This window comes from Takifugu rubripes, chromosome 4 (genome assembly GCF_901000725.2).
Source record: "Takifugu rubripes chromosome 4, fTakRub1.2, whole genome shotgun sequence".
NCBI classification, from domain to species: Eukaryota; Metazoa; Chordata; class Actinopteri; order Tetraodontiformes; family Tetraodontidae; genus Takifugu; species Takifugu rubripes.
This window is the reverse complement of record NC_042288.1, coordinates 6896115-6918974: the sequence shown is the minus strand read 5'-3', so window position 1 is coordinate 6918974 and position 22860 is coordinate 6896115. Positions and strand designations below refer to the sequence as shown.

Below are 22860 nucleotides of genomic sequence, written 5' to 3'. Positions count from 1 at the left end.
AATGGGGACAGAACCCTTACAAATGTGACAAACCTTTTACTTTCAACATTTCAAAGTTTATTTAAATTTTGTTTAATTTTCATACAGTATCAAGTTTCCAACAGTCCCACAGCATAAGATGCAGCATGCAGAAAAGGAAGAAAAAAAAAAGAAAGATGGTTCTCAAACATAAATTTCAGATATTCCCACACAAACTAAAAAAAGAATCCAAAGTCCCTCAGAAAAAAAGCACTTACAAACTAAAGCGCAATCTGAACTATACAGAGATGCCAGAGCTGCATTTAACAAATACTTATATACAAAAAAGAAAATCAAAACATCAAAAGTTCCCCTTTAAGCTGATTACAGTGTGTGGCAGTTTGAAACAGGATCAGATATGCAACTTTTACTGGAATAGAAGCATTTTGCTGACCCGGACAAAATACAAAAAAGTTACATGTAGTTCATTTGGATTACCTCTCATAATATGTGTTTACCAAGTTTGGCAACATCCATATTGTATACCATTAAATTCTTAAATATATTAACATCACCATCCATGTGTAAACAAGAGGATTATTTCAAAAATTGATTTACATGCACAACAAAAATATAGTTCCATGTCATGCAAGCACAGGGAGGCCCAAGCCGTGCAGAGCTTTGGGATTAGGGACAACAGAGCACTCCAGAGTCACACCTCTGACTGAAAACTCCTCACACGGCAGTCGGCCTCCGAATCAAAACCAGAAAGCTACCCCGATGCAGTTTATGGTAGAAAGCGTGTTTCCCTTTGAAATTGAGATTTGGTTTAATGTCTTCTCTCGCTGTATTAGTGGGTTAAAGGTGGAGGATGAGGCTATTTTAACGGGAGAGGAAGCCAACTTTTGAAATGTATACTTTAAAAAACCCTATATGATACAGTCGACCCCGCGGCACACCGATCAACACAAGATCCCAAGTGTGTTGCTTTGAGGGAACTGTCCTGCATGGCGAGGGGAAGGTGAAGTCCTTTTTTCCTCATTAACAGATGATGAAACATAACACACACTGGTTAAAAAAATGCTGCTTGTAGATAAGTCTCTTAATTTGCTATATACTTGCACAGGCTGTATAATCGCACCATTTCTCACTCTCCTTTTAAACCTCTGCTGATTGCAGTCCATTAATCTGTGAGAGCAGAGCTGTACTTTGCATTGCAGATCGGCACAATACAAAATGCTATAAACTGAGTAAACCACTCATCTGCTTTGTAGCCACAAATTACTTATGGAAAAAAGAATCTTGGCATGTACCTATATTTTCAAGACAGAAAACAAGGATAATCTGCAACAATATAAACACATTCTTCAGTATGAGGGAAACTAGCTCACTTAACACAAAAAGAAAAATCTAAATCGTCTTGTTAAGGGTGGAAGCCTTACTGGTCTTCTCCCCACTGCTCGTACAGCTTAAACGGGACAATCGGGTCAAAATGTGAAAATGAACTGTAAATATTACATGTGTTGGTGCAGCTAAAAGCGTTTCCCAGCATGAATGGCAGCCGTGATGATACTTAATGACCTGGACTGGATATGTTCTAGTTGGCACTTCATACCCTACTGTATTGAAGTCAAGTGTTAAAATACTATTCACTTCCCCTCATCAGACAACCATAGATATAACGTGGATTTTTTTCTTTATAAAAGACAAAATAAATATCAAAAATAACAGTTAACAAAAATGGATGCAATATGAACAAGCCAACCAGCCTCTCGCTACACCCCCCCTTTCTCCCCAATCCGATATTAGACGCTCTTGCAAGTGACAGATGCCCTTCAGTCTCTTAAAGTGCTACGACCGGGTTATTGAGAGGAATTACAGTCCAATTACACTTCTAAGTTGGCTTCACGAGGCCTGTGGTTTTTTTTAAAAGTAAAAAGTGGCTTCATGTAGAGAGCGAGAGACGGAATACTTCCATTGAGTTACAGAGAGCATTTTTGCTGGACGTCATGAGCAGATCTTCAGAGATGGTGGAGAAAGCGGCCGTCGAGGAGGAAATGGGGGGAGTCGGCAAGCAGAGGGGTGCTCACACATCCACCACCATCTTTTTGTGTATATCAAGACCACCGACCACCTGCGGACAGACAACATTTCCATTAATGCAGCTGGAAAAACTTTGCAGAATTCCCAAATCAGAGCATCAAAATCGGCTTATCAGGATGGAATGTTTTGATTAGGGATAAATGCTTAAATGGGCTTTTGTACAGGAGATTATAGAATCTCACGGTCAAGTTTACCTGAAAGGGCTGCTGCATTATGACTGAATCCACTACGGAGCAGGTTTACTTCCTGAAACACCCTGATGAGTCCCACCCCCACTATTTTGTGTTCCACCTTCAATCAAGCTGAGACCATGAATGATTACTACAGTACAAGCTCGCTGTGAATGGTGAGTACACAAAAATGAATGTGAAACCAATTGAGCGGACCTCCTTTCATCCCATTTACTACTGTAGCCATTTTGACCGAGTCTATTTTCGTAAGTATTGTAATATTTTTACGCCCGACCAGCCTCTGATCAGGACAACCACAGCATGAGCCAGACTGAAACTATGTCACAGCATGATGTCTTTGAGCTGCGGTCCTCTGTGAAAAACAGGATGTAATAGTCTCCTGCGCCATCCTGGAAATACACTCCCACAAGGATGAGAGCCTTTTTAGTTCAAGGCTCTGGAGATGGAGCCATCAACTGTGGCGCCTGCCAGAATTACAAATGGTCTCTTATTTCAGAAAAATGCTTTGCAGGGAAAACGCCCTCGACACTTTTTAGAGAAGATTAGCTGCACGGGTAGTTTTGCCTCTTAAATGAGACAATCGGACTGGGCCATGTTTCTTCTCCAACCTGCGGCATCAAACCCCAGAACACCCAGCCAGGGCTCAGACTTACTGCACAGAACTCTTCGAAGGATATCCTGCCATCTCCGTCCTTGTCTGCATTAATAATAGTCTTATCTACGATCTGCTGAAGCTGCGTGTCCTTCAGGTTGTTGCCCACCATCATCTTCAGCACCTGGAAGAGCTCTCCGTTGGAAATGTAGCCGTCTTTGTCCATGTCATAAATCCTGAAAGCAACTGTGACACAGAGTCTGGCATTAGGGTGGTGGCAGGAACAGCCGAGAGGCTGAGCAGATTATCTTTTAGTGTATATTCTATATCCAAGGGTCCAGGACCTTAATTCCCCATTCATAGTGTAGAATCACATTAATAATAGCAGCGAAGCCTCACACAGGACTAACAGAACAAATGAGGTTCACCTTGTAGACACTCAACTTGGTTCTTTTTAGTTATTCTGATGAAAGAGACCATCGAACAGTTGGAAGAAGCATCTGCTAGTTGGCAGAAGTCGGCCTCTATATCAGACTTGAGATGCTCTGAATCAGAGCTGCTCTAGCTGCACACTGTTTGCACAAAGAGGCGCCTTTACTTACATCGAAGCTTCTGTTCCTTGTCTCCTTTGACACTGAATTGCGAGACTCCCTCAATGAACTCTGCAATGAGGAGAACAATCTAAGCTTCGCTGTGTTATCCATCACACACTAAAGCAAATATTCAGAGCTCAAACCATTATTTACTGAGGATGTAGCCGCATAAATACATAAACCTCATTCACATACCTTTAAAGTCTACTTCTCCATTCCCATCCGTGTCAAATATGTCGATGACCCTTTGCACCAGCGGGTTCTGTTGGAGCTCTGGCAGCGACATGAACTCCTCCACACTGAGGGAGCCAGAATTATCTAGGTCGAGTTTCTTAAACCTCTTCCCTAGCCTCTTAATCTCATCAGCATCAACTGGACAAAGACAAAAAGAGAGATGGTGGTAAGGTCTACATGCCACATTATTATATCCATGTATCTGATTTTGCCATCTACCTCCCAGATCATCGAAACTGCAGCAACGTTTCAAGTGAGCACAGGTTAGATACGACTGTTCTGACACCCACAAGCAACAGGACAAAGGAACAAAAGAAGAAAATGTCCAGAGGGGATAGAAAAATAACCAGTGCATGTTTCACCTGCAGCAACATTCTTCCAAGGTGGGTGAGGGCACACATGGATCAGGCCTGTGGATATTTATGAAGAATACCAATATTTGAAGCTAACGCACAGATAGTCAGAAAGGTATCAGGGACCACACACAATTATCTTAAGACTTAAAAACTCTGCAGCCCCTAATAAAAGCTCCAAACATTATATACCTTGCATAAATATGACGCAATAGGGAAAGGTTGAAATACAATTGCAAAGTTAGGATCTTCAAACTCACAGCAGCTGTTTTCTACTGGTGTTTTCGGAACATGTTGATCCTTTTTCCTCCGGCCATCATTCACAATCTGAATTCCCCGTCCACTGAGGTGAACGACGCCAAGTGTAATCCGCACGCAATAACAAAGCCACTCCATAATCATGATATAAGCTCATTCATGCTGTGTGGTCATATGACCCAGCAGACCAACCCTACGCTACTACGACGACACCTATTAAGGATTAAATGACACGTGTCACATAATCCTGACGCATCGTCAAGAAACTGAAGGTTTTTAACATCTGATTTCCATCAGGAAGATGCAGGAGTAAGAAAGAAACGTGAGAAGGTTAAAAACCGACCACCACAGAAGCTGTCCTGAAAGCGAAGCCTGGACCTGTGACGGCTTCAGAGAACATTTAAGGAGCTAGCAAAATTAGCAACCAACTAAAGAAACAAGGAACATCTTCAGACTGGAACAAAGTTGTCTGAACTGCCTCACACCTTTGTGTAGACAGCAGGAGTGGATCAAACTAATGTTAAATATCCACTGCAATTATCTACTATTCAAACCATCATGAAAGGAGATTATGTTGTCTCTTGCCTCAAAAATGATTCAACTACAGCGTCCAAATCAGTCACGAGTAAAATAGCTTTATTAAACTGATTAATAACTACTGAAGGTAGTGTTCGTCAAGCCTTGTATGAACAGGAAACAGCCAATCAGTACAACAGGAATGTATTTTTATCTAAATTAAGCAGACTGGGGCACCGGTTTATTGATTAGTTTTTGTGCCACTGACATCATACATACACAATACATAATTCATATCTGCACACAGACAAAATCTCCTCATCTCCACAGGATGTCTGTCAGTGGGAGAATCTGAACCATCGGCTGGCCTCTGACATCAAACACGTCCTCATCAGCCTCCTGTTTCCTGGTGATAGCATACGACACCAGCCTGGTAGGTTGAAGTTTAGTGAGGGACAGTAATGTAAGCTAACGCACTAAACATAATCTGTGCAATTTTGTCTAATAGGACAAGGAAGGAGTCAGAGAGGACATCTCATATGTTCCCGTTCCTGCAGCGTAAATGGACTATCGTCACATTTGAAGGCTCAGATCCTTGCATTTGATTTACTTTTAAATAATTCTCATAAGAACTTGAGTTGCTGTCAGGAAAATGCATGGATCCTTAAATATTAAAGCTTTAATTAGAGTCTTAGTTTAAGCAAATTGACTTGCAAAAGGTCAGGAGTTTCCCGATATATAGTAACAGGATATTCATGGCAAACAACCTATAATCTAAAAGAGACAATTTTACCAACTCCAAAAAGCAGGATGTCCTCACCTAAAGTGCTTCCTGAAGAGGCTGCTCAGTCCCGCAGACCTCTCACTCTGCTATGCTAATGAGCAGCTCTCAGGGAGGCCCAATGTAACTGTGAGATGATTATGATAATCTCATATTCTCCACCACAGAGCAATACACACACTTTCATAAGCATTTCATGCATCCTCAACTGCTCTGTTACTTAGCAACTGGAACCCATCTGCCCCCCCACCCAAACAGACAGACAGTGCTCAAGCTTAGTGTCTGAGCTAACGCAGGTTTCCAGTGAACAGCAGCTGCTGATACTGGAATCTAATGTGGGTCCATATTGTTTTCCTGTTCACCAGTTCGTGTGGCATCATCAACGACAGACCTTTCTATCTGTACTCAGACTAAGATGGCAATACCCTAATTTTGGGCGGCCTTGTTTACTGTCCAGTAGATCTTTTTCAGCCCGCAGTATCATCTGAACTGTCAAACACCCTCCATTTAACAGTAGCACAGCTGTGCAAACTGAAACGTGCAGTCGGCTTTTCCAGCCCATTTTTGTTTTAATTATGAAAAACACAATGTTCCCAAAATGTCATTAGTGATTTTTGTCCTCTCAAGCATGCATCACCCCCCCACACATCACATGTGACTGCGTTAACGGTGATTCTCAACGGGAATGTGCTATAATAGAGAGCCAACCGCAACCTGCATGTTACAGATAATTACAGCCTGCTGTGTGTGGCAGCCCAAATGTACACGATGAGCTGTGAAAGTGGGTAAACATGAGGAATGTACATTAGAGTGCAATAATTACATGTATCTGCAAAATGACACTGCTAATTAGCACCGTAGCCTGACATCGTGGATTAAAACCTCCTGCGACTCAGTCTAACGGACGTGATGTGTGATCTGAGGACCTTCTGAGCTCTCCTGTTGTCGTTTCTCCTGCTGTTTTTATCTCCTACACTAAAGAAGCTCATATTAACGCAGTCCTTTAGTACCGTCTCTCACGCTGCACAGTGTGTGAAACTAAACAGTAGATCAGTGCCGCTCAGTGCATTAGGTGCTCTGATAATGTACAACTCATCTGCACAGACCAAACCGTGGATGAAGCAGGGCAGCGCTCTAGTGTATTTTTAGCCACGCTGTCATCAGAAAACCCCCGACTTACCCCGCTAACAGAGGCTCTGGCTGCCGCCCTCAGGGAAACCCCTAGCAACAGGAAACTCCAGTGAGTCGCCTGTCGTTTATTTTGGGTGGCCACAAACAAGCCCTCCATGGTTTGAGGGGGGGAGGGGGGTTTGCGTGCATGTGTGAGCGCACCGGGTCGAAAGCGGCGGAGCTGAGTGGGCGTGTGCATGCGCTTTCAGAGTGTGTGTGGAGGTGTGTGTGGTGTATGCACGCTCACAAGTAGGCCATTAAATTTTGCTTGATCTAAGCACCGATAAGAGGAAAGTGGCCTCCACATGGATCTACGTGGTCGAGTAGCTGAGCTGAACGCGCTATGAGGGCAGGCACTGGCCTGTAGATGCAAGAATGTGTTAGCTCATGTATCACCGAGGGGGGTAATGATTGAGGTGAGGCTCAGTAAACCTGACCTGACCAGAAGACTGATGCCTGCCTGTCAAGACGTGACGGGCCGAGCAGCTGCTCCGCTGGGAACTGTGACACTGCACACACGGATTTGTCCACCCAGTGTCCAGACTTTTTTTTGAAGAAGAAGAAGAAGAAGAAGGGGGGGGGGTGAAAAGAAAGAGGAGTTTTGGCTCCTACTTATTTCTCCTTTGAATTGTGAAGTGCTGCTGCATAAATCCTCCACACGCATGTTTGGAACCATTACTGAGACTAGATTAACAGTTATGTGACGACATAATAATGGGTTCCCTCAATTTCACTGATTTGTCACCGTCTCGCTGCTGATGAGACTCAAGCAGGGAATCTGTTTTCCATGTTAAACCCATCAACGCAAGCAGAGAGACATCTGCAATCTGCGGGGACGTCTGAACAACACAGGGTTGTGCTGAAGACAAAAGGAACATGACTCACCACCTTGAGCCTTCCTCCTTAAAGCATAACAATGTCTTACTGGGAGGTATTTGGAAATTTACTAAACTGAAATTCAGAAATCAGAAGAAGCAAAACCAGAAAATACTTACAATGCGAGCACATCTCCAGGGGGTAACTGGCTTCATTTCCCTGAGGAGAGAGAAACAAAAGGGTTGATGTTTGAAGCTGCCTGTAAATGAAGTTAGCACTCGCAAACAAACACTGGTGGCGGCAGCACATGGAAAGCAGTGGCAGATTAATTTAGACATCGCGCACTTTTTAAAAACAGGAAACAGGTTGCGCAGTTCTTTTTAGATACTCCGTTATCATTCAGAAACATAAAATATGAGAGGATGTGTGCACGTGGTGCTCCAACAACAGGCATTACTGCCTTTCATGAAGGGCTGCAGCAAAGTACTACAAAGACAACGATTCAAGTCACATATAAGGGCAGGGACCCAACTTGTGCAAAGTAAAGTCGACACCTGAGTTGGTCAAAGTGTGCCCCCTCATTTGTATCATATATTACAGAGAAGTCCTGCTAGCCCAGAGACGCTGCAGCAGCAAGTTTGCATTATTGGCTAATACTCAAAAGCCACAGCTCAGTCAACACTGCAGCGTCCAGCGAGCCAGAGCGTGATAGCCGGAGGAGGAGAGGGGATGGACGCTCACACGAGAGCCACTGCGGAGGCCCTGCTGTGCAGAGGTGGGGCTGTGAGGATGTGGAGTCTGTGTTGATGCTCCGGGCCTGAAAGCTATTGACCAGAACGGCCCAGCTAGCCCGATCAAAAGTCATGAATAAGATTCTACTGGGTGTGAAATTTATACAACTATCATGGAGATGTGTAATTTTACAAAATTGTTGGCACATTGAATTCAGACTGCAGGGAAAGTAGGAAGGCGCATGAGTAGTGGAATACTACTGAATAATCATTACACGAGGATGCTGCCGCTGCAACTGTTAGCATGGTGCTAATCACAGATCACAGCTCTGTTAGGATTTAAACTCATTGTTCAGCCTTAAGTGAAGATGAAGGACTGTTCCTCTTAACAACAGGTGAAAGCAAACATCCAAAAGCAACATTAGTATTTCCTCAGGCTTTACTGCTACCACACAACGGACTTAACTCAGAATCTCAGGTGGTATTTTAAGAGCAGTAAGAAAAAAAAATAGGTAACACAGGATTAGTGGAGAGACTTAACGTTTGACAAGCTCTTAGCTGAGCAGAGCTCCATCATTTCACTGTGACATTACAGTGCCAGTCTCATTCTATGAGTCTTCTCATCCAAACCTCTGAAAAGGTGCAATCATTTGGAATATGAATGGTCCTGTGCTAGTTTTTGATAATGGGCGAGGCAGCTTGAAGCCCTGAATGATGAAAATATAATTAGAAATCTTTTATTCATTTCTGCCCCCAAAAAAACCTTCAACACTGAAACATTAAAGCCACCAACCATCTATTAATAAGGATAATATCAACGTGAATATGTGAACTTCACATGTTGGGCAAGTAAAAACTGTTTTTTGCCTACTGACCACTGTAATATGTATGTAAAAAAGATTGAATAGAAAATAAAATTGAAAACATCTCATTTCACCTCATTGGTATCTTTTTATATAAAGGTTGTGGACACTCAAATAAGTGCTAGAAGCAGGGTCTCTGGAGGTGAAGAGACTTACAGCAAAGCAGATTTGGGTTTGAGGATTACAGGTTTACTAAGGCCCGTCTAAGTTTACGAGTGTGGCTAACAAGCAAATCTTGTCATGTCTTCTGCTAAAGGCCACAAGATGCAGTTCGTGATCCTTGCTGCTCATTTCCAGAGAAGCAAATAGGGGGGTGATGATAATGATGATGCATAAATATTTACGAGTAAGCAAAGTGAAAAGGCATGTGGTATAGCTGTGAGGAAGAGAGACGGGGAGAGACCCGTGTTGGCTCATCAATAACGCATGCCTCATTCACAATCAATTAGACCTTAGCACGCCAAACACGTCTTGCATAATGAAAAGCCTGGCAATATCGCTGCTTCAACAGCACTACGGCCGACCCAAAAAACCCAGCTAATTATAGAACTGCACAGCCTAGTCACAACATCAGAGGCTGGGGAGTACATTACAGGGGGCTGCAGACGTCAAGGAGGAGAAGACGAGATTACTGTATTTGAGGCTTTTCTTTCCAAACGGGCTGGATCAAATCCATTTAGTCAACTGAGAGCTCACCATCACAGTTGAAAATAAACTGGAGAGTCAGCAGAATATGTTGGACTAAATGAGGTTCTGGGTTCACCTCCTGGCCCCATGCAGCCTCTGTCTAACCTAAAGTGGGAAGGGGCAGTGACACTATTCCTAAAAATAAATCAAAATGCTGCACAAGGCCAAATCAAACTCAATATCTAGAGCATCTAAAGTCACCTCGGCCCTAAGGAGATCTGGTATACTCTGGTATTCCTAATCAAGGTCATGGGAGGTGCTGGAGTCTCTCCATGAAGTCGCTTGGCGAGAGGTGGGGATTCACTCTGGGCAGGTCACCAGCACAGGACACAAACATTCACTCACAGCCAGGGGCAAAATCAGAGCCTCCAAACAGGCTAATGCGCATGTTTCTGAACTGTGGGAAGGAACTGGGCAGCCTGAAGAAAACCCACGCAGGCACTGGGAGAACATGCAAACTCCACACACACCTGTGCCAACCTCTGCACCACCATGCAGCTGCAGGACCTGCTAGATTCGCCTGCAAAGACTCCCTGTAAACACGCAACACAAAAAAAGAACTATTTCTGAAACAGTGACTGAGTTCCGGTGTCAAAAGGTAGTGAAGCAGATTTCAGGCCTGAAGAGGAACGGTTTTTAAAAGCAGCAACAGTAGGGAAGGCCGAGGAGCAGCTGCCTGACCGGGCGGTGGGTACAAACCAGCTCCACCGTCGCGGCGCTTTTCATTTCCTGCATATTTTGCTGATTCACCGTGCTTCTTTCCATCCAGCACCAATTTTCTAGTGCTTGTATTTGTTTTAGGGACTGCAATCTTTCCCTCCTCTGGGGAGGGCAGAAAGAAGAGCTGCTCTTTCACATCAGCCTTGAAACTGAATGAATTCCTCCACTTTTCTGTTCAGCCAATAAAGAGCTAATAAAATGTGGCTTATAACATGGTGGCATCATAACTGGGAGAAATGAAGGATCTGTACCAGAAACGACTCTGACGACGTCATTATTACATTACCTGCCTCCAATTCTGCGATATATGAGACCTTTTTATGTGCACGGTTGAGTATTAAGGGATCTCCAACAGATTCGGATGTCACGTGAGAATATGGGAAAAAAATGACCAAACCAGCAGAGTCCATTCCCATTTCTTCCCACAGATGCAGATTACCTGCAGAAGGACGGAAGGGCTTCATGCTGCCAGGCAAACGGATAATACTCAAGATTCCTCAAGCTTTAGTCAGTGGTGATGAAGCTTTACTGTATTTATAGAGTTCAACTTATAACCAAATACACACTGAATAATGCGGCAACGCAGGAAGAAGGCCCAGGAGCACCATGACAAATGGGGAGGAGGTTTTTTACGTGTTAAAAAACAGTTGCTAAAGTGTTAATTCTTTAGGGTATTTAAAAATAAGAAGAAGAATTTGAACCTTTTACAACGTCAGAGCACTACTGTGCACTTTGACTCTGTGTCTGTTAAAACATTGACAAATCAGTAATTACAGACGCAACCTTTGACACCCTATTTATTAAAGTTCGCCTTGCGCTGATTACAAGGCTGAAAGAAAGGTGCGTGCGGGGAAACGCTGGTTCCAGTGCAACGCCAGCGCTGCAGTGGCGCAGTGGCTTGTGAGGGGAATAAATCCAGCTTGAGTGGGCTGCATGGAAGTGCAGCGTGGATCATGTAGGGTTGATCATCACTTCTGCTGCTGGTTTGCTGTGGCTTTTATCTCTTTTACATCAGCTCCAGCTCAATCTTTATGTGGGTGGTGCTTGATTGCAAGGCAGCATATGGTCCCCTCAGCATCAGATCATTTCACTACATGCTTAAGCAACTGCCTGTCCCTTCCCCCAACACCTCCCCACCACAGCTGAGAAGAATACATTTTGACAGGCCATAAGTTGGCACACTAGCTCTGTGACATGCGTGCTCTGAGTTTCTGCCCTCTGGCATTGAGCTGAGTTTTCTGCTTGTCAAATGTAACAAGGTGTTCTTTGCATTGAGCAGTTTAGATTAGCCCCACTGGATATGTGCTTAGTGTAGAGGCCACTGCTAATGTTGTTTGTTGTACTGCAGCATCATGAACCTTGTGTGCAGAATCAGCACAAGAGACAGTGTAAAGCCTCTGTGAGAACTTTTATCACCATGCAGAGGGACCTGAGCGTTCTGTAGCATTTTAATAAGAGAGTGTGCACAGGCAAGTAAGCAAGTAAGCAAGTAAGTAAGTAAGTAAGTAGGCAAGTAAGGCAGTGGTGTAGCTGCAGTTCAGCTCCAAACAGAAACAATCATCTGGGCTTCCATTGTTACAGGTCGGGAAGGGTAGCAACATGCCAAAGGTACCGAGCAACTTTCCTTATTATCACCGTCACTGATAGAGTCACATGCGTTAAATAATGCTGGCAGCTTTACCGCTGCAGGATCTTGGGGCAGCTACATAGATCTTTGCTCTCATGAGGTTTAGAGTCGATGCAATGCAACTTTGCAAAAGGTATACATTTACAATACCCAGCACCGTGCACCTTCAAGTCTAAATATCCCAATTGAGTTATTGAGGCCTGTGTTTGAGCTGTGGTCGAATGGGAGACAGCGGGGTGGAGGACGGGCACCCTGAAGATACGCCCCTTGTTGCTGATTAGTGGCAATTCTCCTGTGCACTTCTCTTATTGGTGAACATAGTGAGCCTTTTTACCAACTAAGCGTCATATTACACACATACATGTATACATGCAATAAATGCATAGGTGAAGTGCACGGTGATCTGAGGCAGGACGAGCAGATCCTGTGGCCTATAATGGCAGCCTCCTTGAGAACCGCTGTAAACAATACAAACGAAGCCACGGCTTTTCCGTAAAGCCCTGGAGCTAAATCAGTACTCCGACTCTCCAGTCTGCCCTGTTAACACAAAATAGCTTCTTGAATCAAAACACTTTTAACGTGGACAGTAAGTCTAAAGACGTGACTTGAGAAGGCGTTACATTACGCCTGCCTGGTGCGTGAAATATGGCCAAAACGGGTACTCGATCTGGCTGCTTATTTTGTCAGGAAAAGTAATTTACTTAAGCCTCGTTGGGAATTGAAGGGCTTTTCTGAGAGGGGTTGGGAAATATGTGGGCCACAGGCTTCAGGCTACTGTCAGCCCCGGGGTGCTCCTCGGAGGGAGCGCTGCAAGGAGCCAAAAGTGGGTCGAGAAGAGCGTTCTCTTCTCCTCGCAGCCCTCCGCGGTCGACCGTCAAGCTTGAAAACGCCACATCGTTCGATACATTGAATCGCAGGCCTGCCCGCTGGTGTGTTTACCAGTCGGCGGAAGGTAGGCTAAAATTAGGCGCTTTGCCGCTTACCATCTTGCAGGTCGGATGATGAAATCCAGGCGATGTGAACGGAAGAGAGGACACCAACACGCGGAGGGTCGCTCGGCTGCGGAGGGATATTTAAACACGCGTTCTCGGGATTCTCTCCGGGGTCTCGTCCTGGCTGCACACCCAGCTACAGACACCTTTCTCCGTCAATTTCTCCTTTACCGAGGTTTTCACTGCAGTGGCAAAGGGAGGGAGATCTGCTGGGAGGAGACAGTAAGCGGAGGAGGAGGCTCGGTTTGACAAGCAGGCGGTGGCGGGGGAGGTGCAGCACTACTGTACATCCGGGAACAAGGGGCTATATTTATTTATTTATACATTTCCTCACCTATAACTTTGTTCTCGACTGCCCCCTGACGGTGGCATGGGCGCACTACACGAACATGGCAATTACACTAAATTCATAAATACGGAATTATTTTCCTTATTGATTGTCACTCCTCGTTTAGGACTGTAGAGAGTGAGATTTTACGTTAAATTAGAGAAGAGCTAGACCAAAAGTAAGGCTCAAACTCCTTTGATTTTAGAGGTAGGAGTAGTTGATCATTTGACTGTGCTAAACATTAATAATTCATAATTGGTTAATAAAATCATTGTTGATTGAAGAACTGACACAATTTTCCACAAATATCTTGTACTTTACTATAGGTAATATTATAAAGATTGTCACATAAACTGGCCAAAGCAATTCATTTCAACAACTTGGTGCAGAGTCTCATTAGTCTGTTGTTGGATTTCTTGCATAGATTGGTTCAGTGGACACCATACCAAAATACAATATGAACACATTTACAAAGGTTTACAAAATACTGCTAACATTATGAGTTACTACAAGAGATACAAAAAATGTACGCTTCCACAAAATCTCTTTGACCAACAAAAATAATTTGCCTGAATCTACTGGAGGTAGAAACACACTATAATTAGGGACCCAATTTCACTCAAATATTACAGCAAACAGACACAGTGCACAGGAAATTCTTCTTTGGGCTACAATGAATCCAAATGTCAGTGAGAAAATAATAATGTCTGTCAATTCTAATATTTCCCCAATTTTCAAACCAACGACAGACCTAAAATCACGACTTACACGTAAATAAAACTCCAAACGACCAACTATATCAACACATTTGCATGTGCTCACACACATGATTAACTTTTGAAAAATAAAGTTACCGAAGTGTTTCCTTTTTAAAGAAAACTGCATTTGGGGTAGAGAGTGAAAGGCTTTAAGTGGACAGCACAGTAAAGAAGGACAAACATCCTCTTAACGACAGGAAGCATCAAAAACGTCTTCGCCTGACCGTGACATGCTGACAGAAACACCACCCTGGATTGTTCTTGTTCTCCAGAGCAGCGAGCAGACTGTCCCTTTACACAAACATCTCCTTGTTGACCCACATCAGCGTGCGCGTGTCGTTGGGCTTGCATTCGTACTCGATGCTGTTGAAGCTGTTTCCCCACTGGCAGTGGTCCCTCTTGTTGTAGTTGTAGAACTTCACTTGCCACACGGTTTCAAACATCCCCAGCTCCGTGAACTGAGGAGGGAACACATGCACGGGTGAGCGCGTGTGTGGACAAGCAGTTTCCAGCAAAGCAAGGGCCGCCATTCAGAGGGGACAGATGGGATAGTGTGCTCTCACTCCAAACTCACCTCGCCAGTCACAATTCATCAGCATGTGTGAATGTGAAACAAAGAGGAAGCTGGACAGATGGGGGAATGTGCACACAACCACGCACGCGCACACACCATGTCAGCTGAAGAGCCTAAGGGTGTGAACTGGACAGATGGACCGGAAATATGCAGTCAGATTTGTAACACTGTGGTTTAACTTTAACATAAGCAGCTTTTGTTGTCAAAGCAGGAAGTGAAACAGCCGCTTTCATCAAACTTCTTAAGTGTTGCTGCTGAAAGATTTGAGACCTGAACAGGTTTGGTAGGGACGCTCCCTCTAAATAAAGGTTGTGAAAGAATCTATAGGAAGACGCCTGTTTACAGTTAAATATTTTATTTGGATTTGTTTTTGGTTTGTCTTGGGAAAATAGAATTTGTGCAATGATAACTTGGCATTTAACTTTGTTTAATCAGTTTCTTGTTGAGGGTTAGGGTGAAGACTCTCCCAGCAGTCACCAGGAAAGAGGCTGGATGGAAACACTGTTCCATCACAGACGTTCACTCTCTTTACACTCGGGAAAGTCAGTAACTCGCAAGATATTTGATAATGTTCTTTAATTATTAAAGAACATTATCAAATAAGAATCTTCCCATGTCTTACTTGAGTTTCCTCTGAATACTCAGTCCAAACACCCATACTATGAGAGGTGTGTATGTCTCTGTGTGTGTATGCATCCCCTGATGTACATCAACATGTGATGGATAAACTGTTGTGAAAGCTCTTATTATAGTGTAAGTTCACAACCACTGTGACATTTCTTACAGTGTACTCCTTTAAAAGCAAAGAACAGAGAATATAGAATGAAGAACCCTTCATTAAACAGAACATCCTTAGTCCTTCCTGTGGAAATATACCTCCGTATTGTATCTTTGTCCCTCCACCAAAAGGAGCATTCAACATAGCTGAGTCTAAGTCTGTCCCTTTCTAGCTTCCACATCTTTCACTGTCACCTTCACCCATTAAAACCAGATTGATAATCTGATGGATCAGAAAGGTCTGATAAAAGGTCTGGTTTCAAGCTCACAGATGCCTTTTTAGATGTGTAAATGTGTAGCTGGCGAAAACACATCAACCATGTGTACTACTACCTGCAGATTCTGGTATTTGGACCTCTGCATGCAGTCATGTTGACAGATGTGCAAAAAATTATACCTTAAAGCAAAATCGTGGCCCAGTTCCTCAAAATAATCCATGCACGCACTCACTGTATCAATGTGCTGGAGCTGTGACGCAACCAGAGGTGTTTTTAAACTGGCGTGCCCCGTCAAACCACTATCCTCACCTGCACATTGACCTGAACCGGTTGCCTCTCTCCGCTCTTGGTATGCGCCACCCCTTCTGTGTCATATTGGCCAGAGTAGACCACCGACTGGGGGTCTTTAGATTGCTGCTCCAGGGGGAAGGTGACCCCGCCCACGCTCATGGACCTGCACCCAGATGGCAACAATCAGTGAAGCAATGTCAAGCAATGTTGACCACAGCAATGTTGGGTTACATCTGTTTGCTTGACATGCCCTAGATCTGTGAATCACCCTGTGACCTATTTTCACTCCACCAATTCTGGTGTTTTACCCGCTGATATGGCGAGTTCTCCTAATCTGGAATTTATTGTGAATTACAATCAAAGCACAAGAGACGACAAAGCCCGGAGACAGACGGAAGTCCTAATCTGTGCTGGATTTGATGTGTGGCCAATTCAGATTTATGATGCCTTCACGTCCTCCTAATAAAAACCCCGTTTTCCTATGAGCTCGATGGTAATGATTAAGACACGCTCCTAAAAACAGTTCGAATTTCCCATTATAATTTCACAAAATCAATGCACAGCCACCACAACTGTTTGGTTTTGGAGACCACTCCTTAATGTGTCCCATTAGCATTTTCAGGAAGATTATTTATCTGCTACAGGTTCGTTCGGGACCACCAAAATAAAGGTCTACCTACGTGGCCTCCACCGCTCCCGGTTTAATGACCACCTCGATCCTGTACTTGGAGCCGGTCAGCAGCTTGATGGTCCGGGTCTGACCGAACCTGGCGCCGTCGGATTTAAAGAACACCGCGCTGTTGTTGGGGAGCATCTTCAGGGAAATCCCAATTTTGACGACCTGAGGCACGTCGGCCATGCTGCAGCCAAGAGAGCACAATCGATCATCGAGCAGGTGTCGATCAGTGGACGCGGAAATGAGCGTGCGCACAGCACGAGCAACGACGGCTGTAATCCCCCTCAATCTACAGCACTGGCCTAATCCCGACCGACGCTCTCTCTCTCCCCCATCTCTCTCTCTCTCTCTCTCTCTCTCTCTCTCAGTCCTCATCCACCCACTGAGCTTCATCCACCCACCAGGAATTAGCGGTCCAAGCCTTTAATTAGGAATATTCCAGGTAACATAGAACATCTTTAATCTCAACACAAGAACCGATTTTTTTACATGCGTCCACTGGCACCAAAATCCCGTGTTCGGGACACATTCAACATCAAATCTGCTACATCCAACTGAACACTTGGTGGCGCTATTGTCACACATTGAAACGCCCCACATACAAAAAAATCAGAATGTATAATTATGAATAAGGCACAATAGAGTCATATAATTAAAGGCTCAACGCTCTAATCAGTAATAAATACACCATTAAATAATTACTAGTTGTTTAAATAATCGTTTTTTAAAGCATAAATGAACGTGTGGGTGCTGAAGAATGACTTCTGATTTGACCACTAGAAGTCAGAAATGTCACACCTGTTATTATTATCATTAATAATAATAACAACAATAACAATAATAATTCAATGATCTATATCATCAGTAGCTGTAAGTTACTTCAGTTACATTAGTTTTTTTTATAATTTCTCAGAGATTTTCTTTTTATTTGACAAAAATATAGCTGATTTCTGAGTCTTCAGTCAAGATGAGTCTGTAAAGTCTTGTAAAGTTTTCTACCAAAACTGTGATAAAGTTTAAGCCATGAGGCGATTGACACTGGACACATGTGAAACGCAGTTGTAGCGGCAACTCGACGCCATGGCTGACATTTTTATTATTTAACTTTACACCTAAACAGCACAAGTGCCGGTGTGAAGTGCCAGAGTGATGCCAGAGTGGTCTCCACAGGTGCTGAGCTCTTATGTGGTTCCATCCAAAGCTGACAGTAGCGGCTTCTTCTCTGTCCATGCGTAAAAGGGTATGCCTCCGGGGCAGCGCCGCAGGCGCCAAACCCTTAAGCAGGACTGAAGCAAGACGGCGAGAGTTGGGGGAAGAAACCGCGTGGGAGGGTGGGAGAGAGCCCTCCCCTCGCCAAATGCCTCAATAGATCTACTCCTTCATAACCCTGCTCTTCCCCAGCCTTGCGCAGATGGCCAAAGTGTCCAAACTGGAACTGCTCAAACGTTAACGAGGCTGAAATGATCAGACCAGATTAGATCACATTTAACTCATCAATAGTTGCTTTCTCTTATTTGGCTGCAAGTCAAAGTAATCAAATACCCTCCGACGAAAGAGTACTTGGCTACATGTGAATGTCTGCCGGGCTTCCAGCGCCCTGCGCTGGTGATGCCATGCCGAGAAGTCACAGCGGCGATCAGAGCGGCGGCCCTGGGCTGTGGCTGAAGACCTCAACGGGACGCCGGGGGCAGGAATACCCGCTGAAAGATGTGGAGTGTGGCCGGACGACCATGAATAACGCGGTGCGCGTCGGGGACGGTGTCCTGTCTGCCGCCGCTGCAGGTGCGCTGGGAGTGGACAGGAAGCAGGGCGCTCGGCTCAGCCTGCTGGGGAAGCCGCTGACCTACAGCGCGCAGAGCGGCCGCAGGAACGCGCGGTACCGCCGCCTCCAGAATTACCTCTACAACGTGTTGGAGCGACCACGGGAGTGGGCTTTCGTCTACCACGCCTTTGTGTGAGTAATCTTTATTGAGCCTGATACAAACTGTTTCTCTTCAATAACGTTTTTTTCGTTCACAATAGTTCCATCACCTTTGAAGTCTAAATATAAAGAGTGCAATCAAAAAACTTGCCAGTTTTTGGAGCGTCACACACACCCAGGCGCGCGCGTACACACCATCCTCAACACTAGAATGAACTATGTTATAGTTAGTATTTTTAGTTCCCTAAATAATTTAGTTCCCTTGTTTATTTTGTTGAGGCCATGTCATAAACCTAGACGGTTTCAGTCACAGTTTGACTGAGTTATGACTCTATGAATTTACACCACCTGTTGTAGCAGCAGCAGGAGAGAAAACGGAGTTCAAACTGCCTGATTAATACCACTGAGGTCTCCTTTATGATGACAACATGCAGGTTAAAGGGTGCTCAGTGTTGCCCCTGTGTGATATTCACTATGATATAATAAAAGATAAAGGAGTCCATAATTTTCAAAGTGTAATATTAGACTAATCTTTTCATGGATATTGCACCACAGAGCCTGTCACAGATTCCTCAGAACTTGAAAAGGGCAAAAGGTAACATTAATATTACATGAGCCAGCAGCTCTGCACCGATTTCATCACTGCCGTGGTCAGAAAGGAGCTTTATCAGCTATTACTGACTGTTGGTTACAGCGGCAGGCTGACTTATGTTCGTCTTTTTTTATTCAAGCAGTGCTCCCATTTTTCTGCTGCAAGCTCACTTTAGGTGTTTGTTTGAAACGCTTGGCCATTGGGGCATCATCACATCCCGCGAGAAAAGAAGGAAAAGTTGTGAGGTTGACAACAAGGAGGCGGTTTTGCCTGTGGAACAGCTGCATTTAAGGAAGACACTTTTTTTTCCTTGCCTGCCAACTATTTCATCAATGCATCTTTGTATAGTTGCCACAAATGTGCTGATTCAGAGTGACGATAGACCATCCGGGCCGCACCGGGTCGGTAGATATGGAACTGTGCTGCTGTTACTGCTGCTGAATGAGGAGCTCTGTGAGAAGGAGGAAGTTGAGCTGTGACAGGAGGGTCTGCGAAGCCGGATGTTGACGTTTTATTTGCTCAGGCGGGACAGCTGAGGTCACGGGGGTTAAGTTGTTACATCTGCTTGCTCCCAAAGTTTTAAGAAACCTGGATAAGTGAGATTTTTAAGGGATTCTGATGCAGTCAAAAATGCATTAGAGGTATTCAGAGCAGAGTCCCAGATGTGCACGCGTCAGTTTAATGCTGGTTGTCTGCCAGCATCTCAGAATGTGTTTAATCCGTGACAGGAGGAAGTACTTGTATTATATTAATGTGACAAATGCACGGGATCTAAATACAGAACTCTGATTTAAAGCCATCAGGTCTAGACTTTAAACTTCTACATTATGGTTAATGAAAATATTTTGCATCTCTGCATGGTTCTTATCCATTACGCAATCATTCTGGGACTTGTGTTTGTCTGGTGCAGTGTGTCATTATGCCAAGAGCAATCTGCTGGAGTTAGTGGACTATTGTAATAACATCAGCTATTATCCACATTATCACAATTGGATTTTTTAAAAATATATATCTTTCAAGATTTTTTCTTTCTGAGATTGGTTGGCGGCGATATTTGTTTTTGTCCATTTATGTAAAACTCAAACATGATGAACTGTTTGATTATTTTTGGTTAAATGATTGTTTGGATCGAGAATAAACCATGTAGGAAAAGTGGATAAAGTCCATTCATCTCTCATTTTTATTTAACCTTCTTGTGATGGTTGTACTGTCATTAATATTTTCTTTTACTTTCTTTTTTTATCACCGTGGTTGTGATTTAATTATTTTTTTCTTTGATTATCTGTCCAAAAAAAGACTAATTTCGATCAGAAGAAACACTTTGAAAACCAGATCAGCACCTGCACATATTGATAACCTTTAAAGTTTAAGTATGTCCCCACCTTCCATGTTGTAAATTATAGAGGTGTTTCACACTCAATCAGACCTATATTTTAATTTTATGGCTGGTTAATCCATTAGCTGCTGCAGCAGGACTGGAACCTAAAAATTTGTATTGACTGACTGTTAGTTCAGAGTGTCAGATCACATTTAGATTGATAGATTTGTTTCATGGTCACTCCCCATGACACTCGTATATGCTAACGCTTTATGGCAGAGCAAGGACACACATATCTATACACAATGATGTAGTGATTCTATACAAAATGTACACACAAACAAAGGACATAAGACAGGTTCAATTCACATGAATAAACAAGACAAATAGAAGCAGACAGTACTTTCGAGATACATTGGAAATGTCATGATAATGCACGATCATACCGTCACGTCTATAGGAAACTAATACTGATGCACACAGAGACGCTGAAAAGCATCTGGCCTTGCCTCTTGGCAAACAGAGCTCCAAAGCACTGCTGGCATTAAGATTTATTCCCTTAACGAGGTGGCGTGTGTTGAGCTAATCACATTTGCTGAAATGGTTCCCAGCCAGTCTGCACTTATGTGCTATAATCCCAAGATGAGCTCTTATTGTTCGTTTGTGTCTGTGCCTGCACGAAGGTGTGATTTTGTCTCATTTTTGCAACTATAATGAGGCACACTCAGAGTATCCTGCGCGATCATGTGAGAGGGTGAATGAGACTGATTTATTCATTCCCCGCGACTGTGTCCGGCATTGATTCTGGGCCCCAAGACAGATTCACATGATTGATCCACCTCTCCGCTGTTATCCTCTAACCTTACCGATTCGTGCGCAGTCTGTGGTGCATCGATTGTCAGCTGCAGTTTGCTCTGCAGGAAATGACAGTTTATCCCTACTCGACTATAGACTACCGTAACTAAATCTCCTGTCTCATCAGGATGACGATTGGCGTATAGTTCAGTTGAGATCTGCATGTGTGCTGTCATGGTCATTATAAACCCCCATCATAGACACAAGCAGGTATCTAATCAGCTAAGGGCTGCTGAAGGTCCAGCAGAGATCGTTCAAATTGCTTTAGTGACCGTTAAAATAAAATGTAGCCAGACTCACAACGATGCTGCACTTTGTCTCCTCTAAAGAAATGACGCTCAAGACAGCCGAGGCCGTTAAAGTGTCTGTGTTCAGAATCAGGGTTTCATCCACGGAGAGAAGAGGATGTTAGCTGAAATGAAAATTTATTAAAGCTGCATTAGATAAAGTAAATAAAAGCAGGATGTCGGTGTCCTTTATGTTGTCTTTTATAATGTCTTTTATGCGATGCACAAGGTGAGACGACGCAGATGAACGGGCGGTTGGTTCAAGTTGAAAATCTGTGTGGATAAGAACAATAAGTGGAGCTGGAGGCACAAATGAAATAAATCTGCTCAGGAAAGTTGATGTGACCCAGGTTCTTCCAGCCAGATAAAAAGATGTGTTTCTTTGCTGCATAATGTTTGCATTTTTTGTCGTCCACAAATAAAAAGTTAAGGCACATATTCAGAATTTAGTGTCCAAACCGGTCTTCTTGTGCATAATTAATCATTAACACCAACATTAGCTGTGTAATCACTATGCGCTGATGCATTTGAGAGCCGGGTGGTTTTGAAAGGTTCGTTCTGGGACACTTCACTATTCAGCATTTTAGCCTCATCTAAAACCACTAGTGTTTATATATTAATGTATGACCATGAGCTTTAGCAATAACAGTCTAGAATCCCAAGATTTCCTCACAGTTAACTGTTGATGCTAACGTCATCAGTGAGCTCTAAGACAGTTTATGAGGACAGAGTGTAATTTATCAGACAAACTGATGATTTAAGCGTGACTCATTGGATTACTCCCAACACAGGAGCGGTCATCAGAAAATACCAGAGAAGAAGTGTGAATACTGTGTAAATCTACAGTTTTTGCAACTCTTTCTGAGATTCTCTGAACTGTGATCCCCCCAAGCAGCCTTGTTGGAGTTCTAAGCACCAAATTCCTGTTTTTTCAGCCTATTAGACAGCGTTGGGACCATTTAAATTGTTGCAACACTTGACGTGAATGCAGCCTCATGTTATGAGCAAGTCACACAGGAAGGTTCTTCATTCTATTTCTGTGTGAGTTTGAGGAAATTTAGGTGTGAAAGCAAGTGTGAG

General features: G+C 43.7%; 3 protein-coding genes across 8 annotated transcripts in view; 1 reads left to right on the top strand and 2 right to left on the bottom strand.

Moving 5' to 3' along the window:
• Positions 1-40: 40 nt before the first annotated feature.
• Positions 41-13463, bottom strand: LOC101074110 (calcineurin subunit B type 1). The gene is made up of 6 exons (XM_011603092.2): positions 13177-13463; positions 7745-7784; positions 3633-3809; positions 3447-3506; positions 2906-3090; positions 41-2092 (listed from the first exon to the last, which is right to left on the bottom strand). Exons 1-6 carry the CDS (start codon positions 13177-13179, stop codon positions 2045-2047), a joined length of 513 nt encoding a protein of 170 aa, XP_011601394.1. The 5' UTR covers positions 13180-13463; the 3' UTR covers positions 41-2044.
• Positions 13464-13808: 345 nt separating this feature from the next.
• On the bottom strand, positions 13809-17452 carry cnrip1b (cannabinoid receptor interacting protein 1b). Of its 2 annotated transcripts, XM_011603093.2 has the most exons (4): positions 16812-17452; positions 16150-16294; positions 14846-14971; positions 14587-14729 (listed from the first exon to the last, which is right to left on the bottom strand). In XM_011603093.2, exons 1-3 carry the CDS (start codon positions 17198-17200, stop codon positions 14864-14866), a joined length of 642 nt encoding a protein of 213 aa, XP_011601395.2. In that variant the 5' UTR covers positions 17201-17452; the 3' UTR covers positions 14587-14729; positions 14846-14863. The 2 variants fall into 2 exon arrangements, with proteins under 2 accessions (XP_003963862.1, XP_011601395.2); XM_003963813.3 differs by lacking the exon at positions 14846-14971 and having other exon boundaries at positions 13809-14729; positions 16812-17163.
• Positions 17453-17836: 384 nt separating this feature from the next.
• Positions 17837-22860, top strand: part of kcnq5a (potassium voltage-gated channel, KQT-like subfamily, member 5a) — a 53151-nt gene continuing 48127 nt past the window's right edge. For 2 of the 5 annotated variants that reach the window (XM_029835243.1, XM_029835244.1), the window contains exon 1: positions 17837-18761. In XM_029835243.1, the coding sequence (XP_029691103.1) occupies positions 18382-18761 (380 nt within the window). In that variant the 5' untranslated portion in view covers positions 17837-18381. The remainder of the gene's footprint in view (positions 18762-22860) is intronic. The other 3 variants (XM_011603094.2, XM_029835246.1, XM_029835245.1) reach the window with 2 other exon arrangements.